Here is a 14,801-nt window from a genome sequence, read left to right on the forward strand (position 1 = left end):
AGTCAGGCAGCTGAGCGTGACCACCGCGGTGGTCCTGGCAGGAGCCCGGGATCCCCACGGTCTCGTCGTTCGATCGCGCTGCGTCCCAGCACCTGCCCCTGCCCGGGAGGAAAGGAAGGGGCTGGGAACGCGGCTCCGAGGCGGAGCGGCGGGCGACCGGAGTCCCGGCTGGGAATGTGGCAGCACAGCTGCTGCACCCGGGCAGGGAACAGTTTCCTTCCCGCCGCGGCTCAGCTTTCTGGGAGCCGGGAGCGCTGCCTCGCTGAGCAGCTGGGAGCGGGCATCGGCGGGAGGCGGCGGCGGTAGATGCTGCCGTGCCCCACTTGTACCCGGCTTGATGTACCATTGCCGGAGCAAAGCAAACGCGGGCAGGACCTCTGCACCCTTCCCTTCCGCTGCCCAGAGTTTGCCCCCGTTCGTCCCCATCCCCTTGTGGCGGGGCCACGGCCGCGGCCCCCTCCCGCGGAGAGGGGCTGAAGGGCCCGACGAGGAGGGGGCGAAGCGGCAGCGCGGGCACCGCCTGCCCTCCTCCTCCCGCCGCGGCCCGCTGGGCTCTTCGCGCCCACTCGGGGGGTCCCGGGCCTCGGCAGGGGCCCGGCGGACAAGAGGGGAAGGCGTTGGGATCCCCGCACAGACACGGAGCCGGGGGCGGAGCGGTCACAGGTTTGGCAGCACCGCCACCTTCTCCCTTCTCCCGCTCCCGGGCCGCCGCGGGACTCCGAGCGCCGGCGGGCGGGGACGGAGGGACGCGCCCGGCGGGCGGGGCGGGGGGGCCGGGGCCGAGCAGTGTCCCGGCGGGACGCCCCGATCCGCCGCCCCCGCACTCGGAGCCGCGGGCGGGGGCGGCCCCGGGGAGCCCCGGCGGGGCGGGTCCAGCGGCGGGGGCGTTCCCGGGGCGTTCCGCGGGCGGGGCGCGGGCGCGGCGCGGCGCGGAGTCGCCCGCCCGCCCCAGAGCGCAGGTGGCGGCGGCGGCGGCGGTGGCGGCGGTGCCGGTCGCGCTCCCGGCGGGGCCCCGCTCCCGGCGCGGCGGCGGCAGGTGCCAGGACATGCGGCGGCGGTAGGACGCGCGGCGGCGATGGGCGGCCGGCGGCTGCCGGTGCCGCTGCTGCTGGGGCTGCCGCTGCTGCTCGGGCTGCCGGCGGCGGGGCGCGCCGCCTCCAAGGCGCTGGTGTGCCAGGAGATCACGGTGCCGATGTGCAAGGGCATCGGCTACAACCTCACCTACATGCCCAACCAGTTCAACCACGACACGCAGGACGAAGCCGGGCTGGAGGTGCACCAGTTCTGGCCGCTGGTGGAGATCCAGTGCTCCCCGGACCTGCGCTTCTTTCTCTGCAGCATGTACACCCCCATCTGCCTGTCCGACTACACCAAGCCGCTGCCTCCCTGCCGCTCCGTCTGCGAGCGGGCCAAGGCCGGCTGCTCGCCCATCATGCAGCAGTACGGCTTCGCCTGGCCCGAGAGGATGAGCTGCGACAACCTGCCTGTTCTGGGGGACTCCGAGGTGCTCTGCATGGGATACAACCACACGGAAGCAACCACCCTGCCGCCTTTCTTTGGGAAGCCGACGCGCCCTGCCAAGGACATGGCCAAAAACCTGACACCGCTTGATGGGCAGCGGCCCTCGGGGCTGGACTGTGCTCAGACTTGCAAGTGCAAAGCGCCCCTTATCCACATCTCCAAGGAGTCCCATCCGCTGTACAACCGCATCAGGACCGGAAAGGTACTCAACTGTGCCATTCCCTGCTACCAGCCCTACTTTACCCAGGATGAGAAGACCTTTGCCACCTTCTGGATCGGCCTCTGGTCCATCCTCTGCTTCCTCTCCACCTCTACCACCGTGGCCACCTTCCTCATTGACATGGAGCGCTTCAAGTACCCCGAGCGCCCCATCATCTTCCTCTCTGCTTGCTACCTCTTCGTCTCCGTGGGCTACATCGTGCGGCTGGTGGCAGGACATGCCAACGTGGCTTGCAACCCGGAGCACCACCACATCCATTATGAGACCACGGGCCCTGCTCTCTGCACTGTGGTTTTCCTTCTCCTCTACTTTTTCGGCATGGCCAGCTCTATCTGGTGGGTCATCCTGTCCCTCACCTGGTTCCTGGCTGCTGGCATGAAGTGGGGCAATGAGGCCATTGCTGGCTACTCACAGTACTTCCACCTGGCTGCCTGGCTCATCCCCAGCGCCAAATCCATTGCTGTACTGGCACTCAGCTCCGTGGATGGTGATCCGGTGGCTGGGGTTTGCTATGTGGGCAACCAGAGCCTGGAGAACCTGCGGGGCTTTGTGTTGGCACCACTAGTGGTTTATCTCTTCACCGGCAGCCTTTTCCTGCTGGCTGGTTTCATCTCACTCTTCCGCATCCGCAGTGTGATCAAGCAGGGCGGCACCAAAACTGACAAGCTGGAGAAGCTGATGATCCGCATCGGCATCTTCACCGTGCTCTACACTGTGCCGGCCACCATCGTCATCGCCTGCTACATCTACGAGCAGCACAACCGGGAGGCGTGGGAGCAGGCGCAGAACTGCTCCTGCCCGGGGGACCCTCACCGCCCCAAGCCTGACTATGCCGTCTTCATGCTCAAGTACTTCATGTGCCTTGTGGTGGGCATCACCTCTGGTGTTTGGATCTGGTCTGGCAAGACACTCGAGTCCTGGAGGCGCTTCACCGCCCGGTGCTGCCAGGCCAGGAAGCCCGTGGGCGCCTCCGTGTATGGTGAGGCCAGCCCGGCGCTGGCTGGCAGGACGGTGCTGCCCAGCATGGCCTCCTACCACAAGCAGGTCCCGCTGTCCCATGTGTGACCGGAGGGAGCCTCAGTGACCCCAGCCACAGGGAGGAGAGGGTTGCAAAGACCCTGGGCCACAGAAGAGGGGGTGAGAGCTGGGCCACCCCTGGCACCCTCAGCCCCACCGTGGCGGTGCTGCCTGGGACCGAGTGTGTGCACCCGCGGGGCACGGAGCAGCCGCGGCCCCAGGCAGGGCAGGGAGAGGTGCTGCCAGTGATGTGGGGGCAGAGGGACAGGGAGGCCTGGAGCCTGGCACTGCCATGTATGTGCCATTTGAGGGTCCAACACCCTGGCTGGGGTCCTGGGGTGCTGCTGCCTGTGGGCCAATCAGGTGGCAGGTATCCCTCGAGCATTGATTTGTATCCCACAGAAAGCCTCTGGGCAGGTCTTGCCAGCTCCTGGGTGAGGGGCAGAGCTGCAGCAGGCAGGGTGGATGGTGGACCCCGACCCCAGGTGGTGCTGGCACTGGTACTGAGCTGCTCACCAGAGCCTGGAGGGTGTGAGGGGGTCAGGGAGAGCTGGCAGAGGGGCTGCCTCCCTGGGCCCCCAGGGCACTGCCCCCAGGGCCCCTGGAGCCCCCAGGCACAGCTGTGTACTTCGGAGGAGAGGGCTGAGGGCCCCTGGCATGAGGCAGCCGCCTGGCCCTGCTCGGGCAGCAGGTCACGCTGAGCGGGAGCGAAGGAGGTACGCGGGCTGGGGGCTTCGCAGGTGGTGGCAGTGCAGGAGGAAGGGCCGTGGACGGGATCTGTCACCCGGCCCTCAAGGCAGGCAGGGACAAGGTCCCAATTGTCTGCAGCACAGGCGGGGACCAGGTGACCCCTCATGGTCCCTTCTGCCCGGGGCAAGCACGTGCCGGCTCCCCTCCGTGCCAGGGGCTCAGGGACGGGCAGGAGCTGGTGCTGGTGGGCAGCTCGGCAGAAGTGACTCCCTGCTCATCCCCTGGGATGGGCAGCTCCACTGCCCATGGAGCAGCCCCGGAGAGCCGTGGGGCTGTGCCGGTGATGAGGCTGCTGTCCCAGCATGAGGCTCACAAGGAGCCCTGGGCAGCGCCAGCTCTGGCTCCAAGAGCAGCGTTCTCAGGAGCTGCCGTGTGCTCTGGGAAGGGCCTGCTGCTGCTCTGCACCTCTCTCCTCTGCAGCAGGGTGAGTTTCTCATGTCTCGCTCGTGCTGTGTGGGTTACCTGGGGCTAGGTGAGCAGGCCTGGTGCCCTGCCTGCCAGCCTGCCAGTTGTGGCATGTGGCTCAGCAGCTGAGCGTGGCACAACCAACCCTAAAAGGGGGGGTTGAATCCCTGCAGAGAGTAGTGTCTGCACGTTGGGGTTTCTGAGCCAGGCTGTCTCTCCTGAGCAGCAGCTGGGTTTTCCAGCCAGTCGGCTTCAATACTTCTTGCTGCTTTTTTCAAAGCTGTGCGTCTGCCGGAAACAATGCCAGGTTTGAGAGTGAGCAGTTAATTTGGGAAAATTTAGCTAAGCGCTCGTGCTTCTTTCCTTCCAACTTCCCAAGCCTTTTTTCCTTCCCCAGATCAGGCAGCAGCTGAGCACTGACAGAACCAGTGCCCGGCATGAAGTGGTGGTGACAGCTGGGTGTCGATAAGTAGAATTATGGCGGGGGGGCCCTGTTATCAACGTCACCGAGCACAGCAAGGGCAAGGGGCTCCAGCTGTGGCACGGGATGAGGCACAGCTGGCAAAAAGCGGCTGCTTCTGGCTTCAGACCACTTGTGAAAGCACCCAGTTTTTAATTTATTTCTTTTTTTTTCCTGCCCCAAGTAGTGATCACGTGTGTAACTGTCCAGCCATTACTCAAATCCTTTTTGCCCTCCTTCAAGCGTGGCACTGTGACCCGGCTGCTCAAGCACTGGAGAACAGCACTGGCTTTGCTCCCGCAGGACTGCAAGGATCTGAGGCTGTTCCCAACACCCTTGGACCATTTCAGTCAAAGAGGTTTCCACCTCACTTTAAAACCAAAGCCTGTGAAGTGAGGAGACACTCAAGTGGCACATCTCTTGATAAAGGTACTGCCAAGGTACCACATGAGTGTCTCTGGGGCGTCCAGGCCAGAGGAGCCAGTGGTGCAGGGACTGAAGGCTCAGCAGGGACTGTTCAGACGCACAAATCTGCACTCTTGTGACAGGGCTCGCTCCCTCCAGTGTGTTGCAGTACTTTATCGCAGATAGAATTGCACCATGTTGTGATACAGACTGTAAATTGTTGTATTATAGCCTAGCTTGTACATACAGAAGCTGTAGTGACCTTTGATACGGGTTAGGGACAGGTGTGTTCTCTGCAGTGAGGCAGGTCAGGTACAGAGACGCTGTGGGTAGTCTCGTGTTGTAATCCAGGGCATTAAATGATTCCAACCTGCTCCAGTCCACCTCGCTGGACTCCTCTCTTCCTATAGTGCCTTTTGTAGATACAGCTAAACACACATCATGCAATACAATGAACAAAACCATGTCAAAGGTGGTATTTTGTTGTTTTTGTTTTTTCCGAAGTGCAACTGACTGTGTAAAGAAATCCAAGATTAGCTACAAACCGTTGCCTGTTGAAAAATGCAAGAGCATTTCAGCTTTGATCCTATGGTAGGGTAATACAATCAACTCGTGTCCGAGCCTGGCTTCTCAGCAACAAGTGGCAGGAGGGGGGAAGGAGCTGTTGCTGTGTGCCCCGTCTCTTGTAGCCAATTTACATGTTGGGTTTTGCCTCTTTTGTTACTGATGCTGTTCAATGTTTAAATTACTGTACTATATTTTGTGAAAAGCTGAAGAAATTTTATTCAAAGAGAAGTATCAAGATTAGTTATTTATGAGGACAAAGAAAATCAGTGTGTGGTGTTTTCTTTCCTTCTGCTTGTTAGAATATTAATGACCTTAAAAACTTAGCTGTGGGGGGGACTGGGAGCCATGTGGTGGAGGGCTGTGCAGGGCTCTTATTACTGGGGATCCTGGGGAACTGGTGAGGCAACTACACTGGAGTGGCGCAGGAATAGCATGTTCCATGTGCACAAACCCCACGCACAGCTGCCCTTGGCACAGAGGATGTCACACACCCGCGCCCTCACCGCTGGCACGCTGTGGCCCACCATGGCACCGAGGTCCCAGCCTGGATCTGCACTGAGCTGAGCTCATCCCCAGGGGGGCTGTGCTGGCTGTGCTGCTGGCTGTGCCCGTGACCTCGCTGACAGTGCCTTTCCCTGACAGGCCAAGGTCACGCCTCACTGGTAAAAGAGGGTTAACTATCAACTTTTATTTGCGTTCTGCAGTTTGCACAGTATCAATCCCTCGCCCTGTGCTGAGATCAGGCCCTGAAGAGGTGCCCTTTGATACTTCTGAGGCTAAGCAGATGACAGCTCTTAGCCAAGCAGGATGCTGCACACCGATTTGGGTGTTCTCCTTGCCATCTGCTGTGCGATCCCTCCTGTTGAGAGGAGCACTTTTGGAGGGACAGCAAGGGGTTAAGGCTGGCTCCACAGTGACTAATGGTGCAGGACTGTGCTATCTAGTTAGGTGTGTAGGCACACACCAGGTCCCACTAGATAGGATCTCTTACTGGAAGCAGCCCCACAGCTTGACTCACCTGATTCCTCCGGGATCTGCCTCCCCTTTGCTCAAGTACAGGCAAAACATACTGTTGGGGCTAATCCTATCACTTGAAGGGCAACAGTTTTGGGGTCTGGAGGTGACACGCACCATTTCAGCATCAGGTTCTTCCCAACACGCTGTGGACACTCGCTGCCTGCTTCCATCACCTTGCCGGCAGCCTTGTTGTCCTTGCTGCCTCCCAGGAAGCTGTTGTGTCCTCAGCTCCTCAGTAAACAGGAGTTTGGCAGCGCTGCCGTGCACCGCCTACCTCCAGCCATGGTTTCCGAGCAAGGGAAGGGCCTTTCCTGCAGGGAGCCGTGTGACTCACCTGCAGGACTCTGTTCCTGTGAGCACCTGCACAGCCCGGCCTAATGCTTGTGCTCTCCATGTTCCACTTGGGCAACTTAGGCCAGCCTCGAGGTAGTCGCTGCCTTCCCTGGGGTTCAGCAGTGCAAATGTGGCACAATTTCAGTCTGGGGTGATGTGGGGAATGACCGTGTCTGATGGCATGGGGACCACGTGGCTTTTCAAATAGGTTTTAATGTCATCAAGCAGAAGCCCAAGTAGTTATTTCACCTAGAAAATGCCTTGTCCATGAAGGCAGCCTGACTTTTCCGATTCTAAAACAAACAGGCCCATGGTGAGCCAGGTAAGTGCTCTTTTGTTAGCTAGTCAATTGAGAGGGGTAGGTGTGAGCGAGTGCATTACAGTCACTTTGGCAGCACCCTGTAATTCACTGTATGTTGTCAAACAACTCATTTGGTGCAAGTGTAGTTTTCCCAGATAACAATACGGAATGCCAGTCCTGGGTAATGCTCTTGCATTACTGTGCTGTGGGAAATCCCAGCACAGGATGGGGGCTGCAGCCTGCCCAGTGCTGAGCTCTGAACTCAGTAGTTCACCCTGCCCTGGGCACGCCTGCCAACCCCTTGTGCAAGCTCTTGCCTCAATTGCTCTTCTGTCCTCTTCTGCTTGCTCAGGTTATGCTTGACGCCTCTATCCTTATCCAGAAGCAATGGTCTTGACATTTATTCCCTCCCTCAAGTGCCTGTCCTCTTAATTGCCAAACCCATGGTGAAGTAGTTCTCATAAAATTCCCTTGGAAACAAAATAAACAGCCCCTGTACACAAAGGGAAAGGGCTGCTGAAGCCCAAGGGCATCATGTAGCCCACAAACACCTCCATGGCTTCCTGCCCCTGCTGACCGCCAGCACGCTGCTCCTGTTATTGTTGGTGCTCACGTTTCTCCTGCTGGGCCACAGCGCAGCAATTGTCTCTGCAAACAGCATTTAGTGCCAGATGGGGAGTGCTGCCCTGGAACTGAAAGCAGGCAGCGGTCACCCCAACATAGATTAAATATTACTCAGCTGTTGGGCTAAGAAAAACAAGGTACATTGATTCTGTAGCTGGTTGCCCTTCCCTGGCAGCAGAGGTAGGTAACAGTCTCTGTAATTACAGTTTTCTAACCATGATGGTAATTTTTCTTTTGCCTCTTTGAGAGAAGTGCTGCCAACATATTAAGAATAGTTCAAGTTGGAGGGTACCCCTCCCTCCCCCAGTTCATTGTCCAGCAGAACCACCTAAATGTAATTCCTTCTGAAACACTCTACTTATTCCTGCAAAAGGGAGCTGTATGGTTTACTTTTTATTGTTTAGCTAAGAAATATACTAGCTGTGTTTTTTTTCAGAGTGTAACTCTTTCAAGGGGACCAGAATGTTAAATGGAATTGTGACTTTTTCTCTCTTAAGAAGTCAAGTTGAAGTTCAGGCCTGTTTAGCATCTGCTGAACAGGTCAAAATCCCATTGGGAATGTGCTCTGGGCTACAGTAAGACTAAAGCCAGGTAAGATTTGAAGCAAAATTAAGTCTGGAGCAGCAGTCTCCTGCAGGATGTACTGCAGAAGCAGCCATCAGCTTGAGTTGTCATTCACCTGACATCCAGATCAGCAGAAAGATCATTTGGCACAAAAAGGTGAGTGCCCCCAGTCTCTGCTGAGCCCCTCACAGTGAGCACACCAGCCCACAGCCAAGTGCACCAGACCAATCCCACACAGCTGAAGGCACCTGGTGGTGCTGAGGGAAGCAAAGCTCGTTAGCAATTAGGTCACAAGTCAATCCAGGAGGTGGTCACTTGTAGCTTCCAATTTACTGCTCCTCAAGGGAGGACTTAAAAAACATCAAGTCGCCTCCAGAGAGACTGGCCCTCCTTAAAGGCCATTTGAGTGCAAAGAAAGTGTTAGTGAGGGGTTATTTGAGCAGCCCAAACCCATGTGGGAACAGCTGGGCAGCCATGCAGGACTGCACCCACCAGGCCTCCGGCTGCCCCAGCCCCACTCACAGCTGCCACACGACCCCTGCTGCCTGCTCCCAGGCATTCCCAAATCACTGGGGTAAAATGAAGGAGAGGGGCTGGTATGGGGAACTGAGGGGACTTAACACACCCCACTGGGGTTTTTCTTTCTTTTCCTACTTGAGAGAAGCTGCACAGCACCAAATACTCGTGAGGGGAAATGGAATCCAACACCTGAACAGAACACACCCTTCACATTTAACTTTAATTAAAATAGAGTTTATTAGCTTTTCTTTTAATACAAACATGAGAAAGGAAAAACCTGAAGATGTAGTGTTATTTTCAAAATTGAACTGTGATCAATACCTGAAGTGCCAAGTTCCATGGATTTGGGAGCCAGGGCCTGGCATATTTGCACACTGCAAAAGGCTGTATGCATCATTTTAATAGCTGAGTGCAGCCAAACTGATGATGGCACTCAGACAGCCCCACTCCCAAAGGCACATGGACTTGTTATTCAGTGTAAGTTTCTGGGCCTTGGCTGTATGAGGAAGTGCACAAAACCCATGCCATTTGGAGAGAGATCTGCTCCTAGGACACACCGCCTAGAACCTATTTGGATCCAAGAAGGGAAGATACTACAAAGGCTTGTAACAGGAAGAGTCTAATAATACTTATCCTGTTTAGAGTTCAGTTTCAGAGCCTGAAAGTAAGCGCTGTTCCAAAGTCTCAGAAAGAGCAAACCCCAAGCCTCTAGAGCAGTTGCACAAGATAAAATTCACTTTGGGAAAAAAAAATAGGGTTTATAGAAAGCTTTTTGATGATTCTCAATTGAACACAATATTTTTTCATCTACCTTCTTAGGTAGTCCACGATTCTCAAACTCTTTATTGTCTCATTATGAATGTAAATTCCTCCCAGGAAACTGAAACCCAAGGAGAGCCAGATGGATGCACAATATCAGCTTTAGGAACTCCACTGTATTTAGCACAAGAGATCTGCAGTAGAACTCAGAGAAGCAGTGCTGCACACACGCCATTCACCACTGGATTGCTACACTGTTTGGGATGGTGATGATGTTTCCAGACCAACTTTGTCATTCAATGCCTCAGAAAAATACACAGATTACATCTCTTCCAGAGCAATATAAGTATTAGAAAATGAGAGAAGCACCATAATTCACAAGAAATGCAGCATGGACCCTATACATTTTAACAATACATAAAACCATATCTCTGTCCCCAGTCAAAACATTCAAAGTCTTTTGACAATCTCTACTGGAGTGAAGTTGTGGGTGCAGAGTTGGAATTCCTTCCTGCTGGGCAGCTTCTTGGTATGAACACATCACCAATAATAGCAGCTTTTAGTAGCCAAACCAGGGAAAAACCATCAACACGTGTCTATGCTACTGTTTTCAGCTCCAGAGTGGCTTTATACTTTAAGAGTCCCACATTTTGTGTTGTTTTTTTGTTAACACTGCATTGACCTGAAATATAAATGCAGTGAGACTCTGGATGACAGGAGAGAGGAGGGAAGAACATTGTAACTATAGTCATGTGGTTAGTGTTTAAATTCTAAAATTTAAAACTACTTATTATTAAAAACCTCAAGAGTTCACAGCTATAGGCCTACATAGTAAGCAAACATCTGTGGGGGAGAGAAGGAGATAAGTTTGTTTTTGCACCTCTGGATACATAAGAAGGAGGAGAGAGTTGGTTTGACAAAGGTCTTGATTTTTGCACCAAGTATGCTCCTCAAGCTCTGGGCTCCCTTGGCTAATTTACCCTCCTCTCCTCCTTTTGCTGGAAGACACCATCACTGCTGGCTTGTGTGCATGGAGTGGTGGCATTCCTCCGATTCATATGGATGCTGGTTCATGGTGCTGCACTTTTCTCTCTCCTCAGGAGAGGATGGCATTAGAACGGCGGATACCAACTAAGTTATCAGCACTGAAAGATCGTCTCATAGCAGCTTTTGACAAGTCTTTGTATTTGTCTTCACACAGCCGGGAGATAGCCTGGATACCACGTTCAGAGACAAAATGAAAAGCACACATTAGAAAAGTTCAAACGTTTCAAGGGAAGTTTTACAAGTGCAATACCAACAGCACAGGTGCTCTGCAGCAGTGATGCTGCAAAGAACTACTCTGGAGGGAAAATATTAAGGGGGTCTGTCCCCATGCTAACATGAACCCCAGCCATCAGAAAGTAAGACCTAAAGAAGGGGAGTGGTTTCTATAATCAAGTATCTTCTTTCCTTTACTAGTTCACTATCTAATGGAAAACTTGGATCCATTTCAGACTTAAAAGTTTGAGGAAGTTATGTTGAAAACTGCAGCGGGTAGCTGGGTCTGATGTACACAGCAGCACAAAACCCTCTATTTTAACAGTGCACAGGCATTTCTATGAGAAAAAGGTTCAACCTGAAAAGGTTTCTGCACTCCCTTGGGCATCTTGCCTTTGGCCACTCAGTGCAAGCGAGCCTAGGAAATGAAGTTCTACTACAATGTCTGTTTTGCCTTTACTTTCTCTACAACCTTACCCCAACATGGTCTTCCCAGGATCACCCACACAATCATATCTTGGAAGAGGTCTGAGAAGGGAGGGCAGCCATGGCACTTTATTACAGCAGTTAAATACTAGCACATGTGGACAACCTAGTGTTTAACTGCTAAACTGCTTTTTCATCCATTTACTGGCTTGCCTCTGCCTGGCTCATCTAGCTAGTCAAGAAGCCTTTATTCTGGTGCAGCTATTCTAATAACAAATTTTTATTTAAAATCCTAGTAACAAAATTGTCCAAAAAACATTGTGTGTCCTCCCCTGCAAGGCCTATTTCTGATTGGAGCCTTCAGGTATTATCAGTGCAAATTAATAAGGATACATATATTAAAAGGCTGAACTGAATTTCAGTCCTGAACATTCACTTCCATTAATAATTTACTACCTATCACCAGATGAACTCTCAGAGTCCTGCGACCAGCTACAAGCCTACACCTTCCCTTTAAGGCAGCACCCATTCAGCACAGCCCTATGTTCTGGAAGTTCAAAAGGTGAAAAGCACTCTGAGCATGAATAAAGTTCTAAGTGTGTTTTAAAATAATTATTTACATTTATTCCTGCCGACCTTCTGGAGGCATGCATTTGGCTCAAGAGTGGCATTCTTTGAGACACTGGCGGCGTGAGCTCCTGCTGCAAGACCAGACAGACTCTCCATCCTGCTTTAATGCTGGCACATCAATCATAAAGCAACCTGTGTTGACATATTTAGCCCCAGTCGCCCATATGGTGTAAATCAGTTTTCAATCCCTGGAATTCACTAATTTACCGCTTTATATATCAACTGCTCACGTGCTTCAAACCAAAAAGTGGAATTAAAAATTTTAGCAAATGGTTTAAATATTTATCAAATTTTAGAATCAAATCCCAAAATGTCCTATATAGATGCATTAGTAAGTACATTATGGCAAATTACATACTGTACTGAAAATTACTCTGGTTTTGAATACCGAGCCCCCAGATGCTAAGAAAGAAGAAACAAAACAGGCTCACAATCTGTAAATCATCCACTTATGCCTGGGCACTGAGCAGTTCAGTAAACAATTTCCTGTGGACTATGAACTGCCCTACAACCACATTTACAATTAGTGACAGTGTTAGCTTAAAGTGCAAGTAACAAGGGTGAGACAAAGCAGAAGAGTTGCATTGCTTAACTTTAAATAGAGGAATTCACAGGCATATCATACCTATCATTCCGAAGGACCACGAGGGATCACACTTATTCCCAAAGTTCAGCCACTTCAGGGACAAAATAAAAAACCCTAGGACTTGGCAGAATTATTGGGGGTGGGACAACAGAACAATATAAGCCAAGAATACCACAGCATACCCCTCTTGAAAAGGGCTGTGGTATCAGTGTACACAGGGCCTGTGGTAATGCCTTTGTTGAAAGGTCAACAAAATAACATGCAGAATCATCAATTAAACCTGGACAGATGAAAGGTTGCATTGATCCAACAAGAAAATTTCCCTGGGAACCCAGGTAATCTTCAAAATGTCTTACATATCTCCATCAACCAGGAAGACTGACTCTGCAAAAGTTCAAGTTTTTTAAAATGTGCCTTCACACCAAGAAGGCTGCAGAGACTCACAGAAGGGCAGCCTTTCCCATCAAGCAGAAAGGGCCAGTTATCTGCATTTACATTCCTCTGGGCATTCTGAAGGATTCCCAAGAAGAGGCTATTCCACAAGTTTATCTTAAAGCAACATTTCTTTGGAAAGGTGAAGTTCTACAAGTTATGAAAAGAAGCACATTATTTCTGCAGCTGTCCCCAGACAAATGGTTTATTAAACCATGAGAGCAGTAAGAGTGCTCCCTCTAAAAGCAGCTGTGCAGTGGGATGCAGTGGGAAACCTTCAGCTGGTAGTATTTAGAAAGGGCCGAGTGTGACTGTCTCTAGGTGCTTGGAATACAGACTGTGACCAGGGAAGGACAGACAATCCATTACATATGACACTAATCCTTTCATCTTAAGTAGCCTAGCTGAGCTACGGTTCCCAAAATAATATCCATTTTATTTTGCGATCTGCTGGACTTCTCTAATCTCTTCTGAAACCCTTCCTTTCCTCAGAATACTAGCTTAGCCTAGGCATGGTTTTAGACGTGCTAACTGTAGTTATAAAGGGGTTAAATTACCCTGTAATACACTAATCTAAAAGCTTTTTAGTTTTTCTAACCACCACTTAACATGATTAGCAACAGATGCTCTTACTACACACATCCAGACAGAGTCCCCTGCTCAGCCACTCTCAGAGCATTACCTCCAGCTTCTGTGCTCTCTCTTTACTGAGAGGCTCCAGCAGAAAGCTCAGGTTATTGTCATCTGCTAGGGAGCGAAGATCAAAGTAGTATTTGGCGTAAACACTGGCAGGAACATTGATATTAAACTGCAGTAGCTCCAAGAAATGTCTTTCCATCTCGTTCCTAGGAGGCATAAGGGACAGAAGACAAAGGAAAAAAAAAAAAGATTGTTTTAGCTGGCTGAAAACACTGAAGAGACCTCAAGCTTGTTTTAAAACCAGCAACTCTGAAATAGTCATCGAGAGCTCTGCATTATTAGTTTTGAGAGACAGGTCATTCCCTGGTGCTCAAAACAAGGTGCAGCTTTTGAGTCCTGGCACCTCCAGCTCGGAGAGGAAGGTAGTGCCCTGTCGTGCACTCGCTCGGCTGACTGGGGAGGTTCATTCTTCGGAGTTCCATTAGTGCAGCTGTACAATTCATGTGCCATTCTCACTCTCATACGGCCCCACACTATAGTGATCAGATGAAAGGAATGATGTATGCTGTTTATTAGCTCTGAAGAACTTGCAGACATTTTCACCAGGCTGATAACAGGAAGGGGGTTTATTGAAGTAGAGGCGGACTAACAAAAGGAGTAGGCAGATCACCACGGCAACAAATGGATCTATGAAGAGCTGCTGCTATTATCTCACAGAAAAAAGCCTCTTGAAGCAACATGGATTCATCTCCAATAAATAAATAAATAAGCAGCATTAGGTGGGAGAAGGAATTTTCTCCTCAATAGCATTAGGCAGGATAACAAAAGTACTGTGTCAAAGGGCACTGTCCAGTTTTTACTCTCTTGTCTGTTTTCACTGGGCAAAGTACTTGGAGGAAAGTGGGGAGAGTGCCATGACATGAAAAAGGCTGCTTCAGCTACTGTACTGTGGTCAGCTGAAGCAGAGATGTTCTATAGAGAAAAAACAACGTTTTACAAATTAACCTAAAAAGAAACTGGTGGTACCCAAAACAAGCAATTCAGTTCAACACTAGCTCAACAACTGTTCCTACTGGCAGCAGACCTGTCTCAAGAGAATCTAGCAGCTGTGTAGGTCAACTGTGATTACACCATAAGGTAAGCTGCACAAAGTCAGTGCCAAGGCTGCTACTGCTTTCTGGGAGCTTTCAAAATGGACCCTCTACCTATCAGACAGGGGCAATAAATCAAGGAATCATCCAGGTTGTCCTGTACTGGATGGCGGGTCTCAATATGAATAGGAGCTTTGTGCTTGTTTCTGGCATAGTGGACTCGAGTATCATTGAACCTAGTGCCAAAATTAATTTCCTGTTCATATGGTCATAAG

At 51.7% G+C, this 14,801-nt stretch overlaps 2 protein-coding genes and 1 long non-coding RNA gene across 3 annotated transcripts in view; 2 read left to right on the plus strand and 1 right to left on the minus strand.

Annotated features, from left to right (window-relative positions):
- LOC126653092 (uncharacterized) overlaps nt 1-14,801 on the plus strand; it is a 30,127-nt gene that overhangs the window by 13,623 nt on the left and 1,703 nt on the right. The window lies entirely within an intron of this gene.
- Nucleotides 965-5,598, plus strand: FZD5 (frizzled class receptor 5). The gene has a single exon (XM_050340632.1). It carries the CDS (start codon nt 1,076-1,078, stop codon nt 2,804-2,806), a length of 1,731 nt encoding a protein of 576 aa, XP_050196589.1. The 5' UTR covers nt 965-1,075; the 3' UTR covers nt 2,807-5,598.
- The window catches only part of CCNYL1 (cyclin Y like 1), a 33,526-nt gene continuing 27,646 nt past the window's right edge, over nt 8,922-14,801 (minus strand). Inside the window, 2 exon segments of the mRNA XM_050340640.1 lie at nt 8,922-10,675; nt 13,479-13,641. Of these exon segments, the coding sequence (XP_050196597.1) occupies nt 10,559-10,675; nt 13,479-13,641 (280 nt within the window). The 3' untranslated portion in view covers nt 8,922-10,558.

Source organism: Myiozetetes cayanensis, unplaced genomic scaffold (assembly GCF_022539395.1).
Source record: "Myiozetetes cayanensis isolate MyiCay16 unplaced genomic scaffold, myiCay2020 scf9, whole genome shotgun sequence".
In the NCBI taxonomy this organism is placed as follows: Eukaryota; Metazoa; Chordata; class Aves; order Passeriformes; family Tyrannidae; genus Myiozetetes; species Myiozetetes cayanensis.

What these genes read in the sequence shown, in the direction of transcription:
- FZD5 (XM_050340632.1), top strand. Translation starts at nt 1,076, where the DNA reads ATGGGCGGCCGGCGGCTGCCGGTGCCGCTGCTGCTGGGGCTGCCGCTG.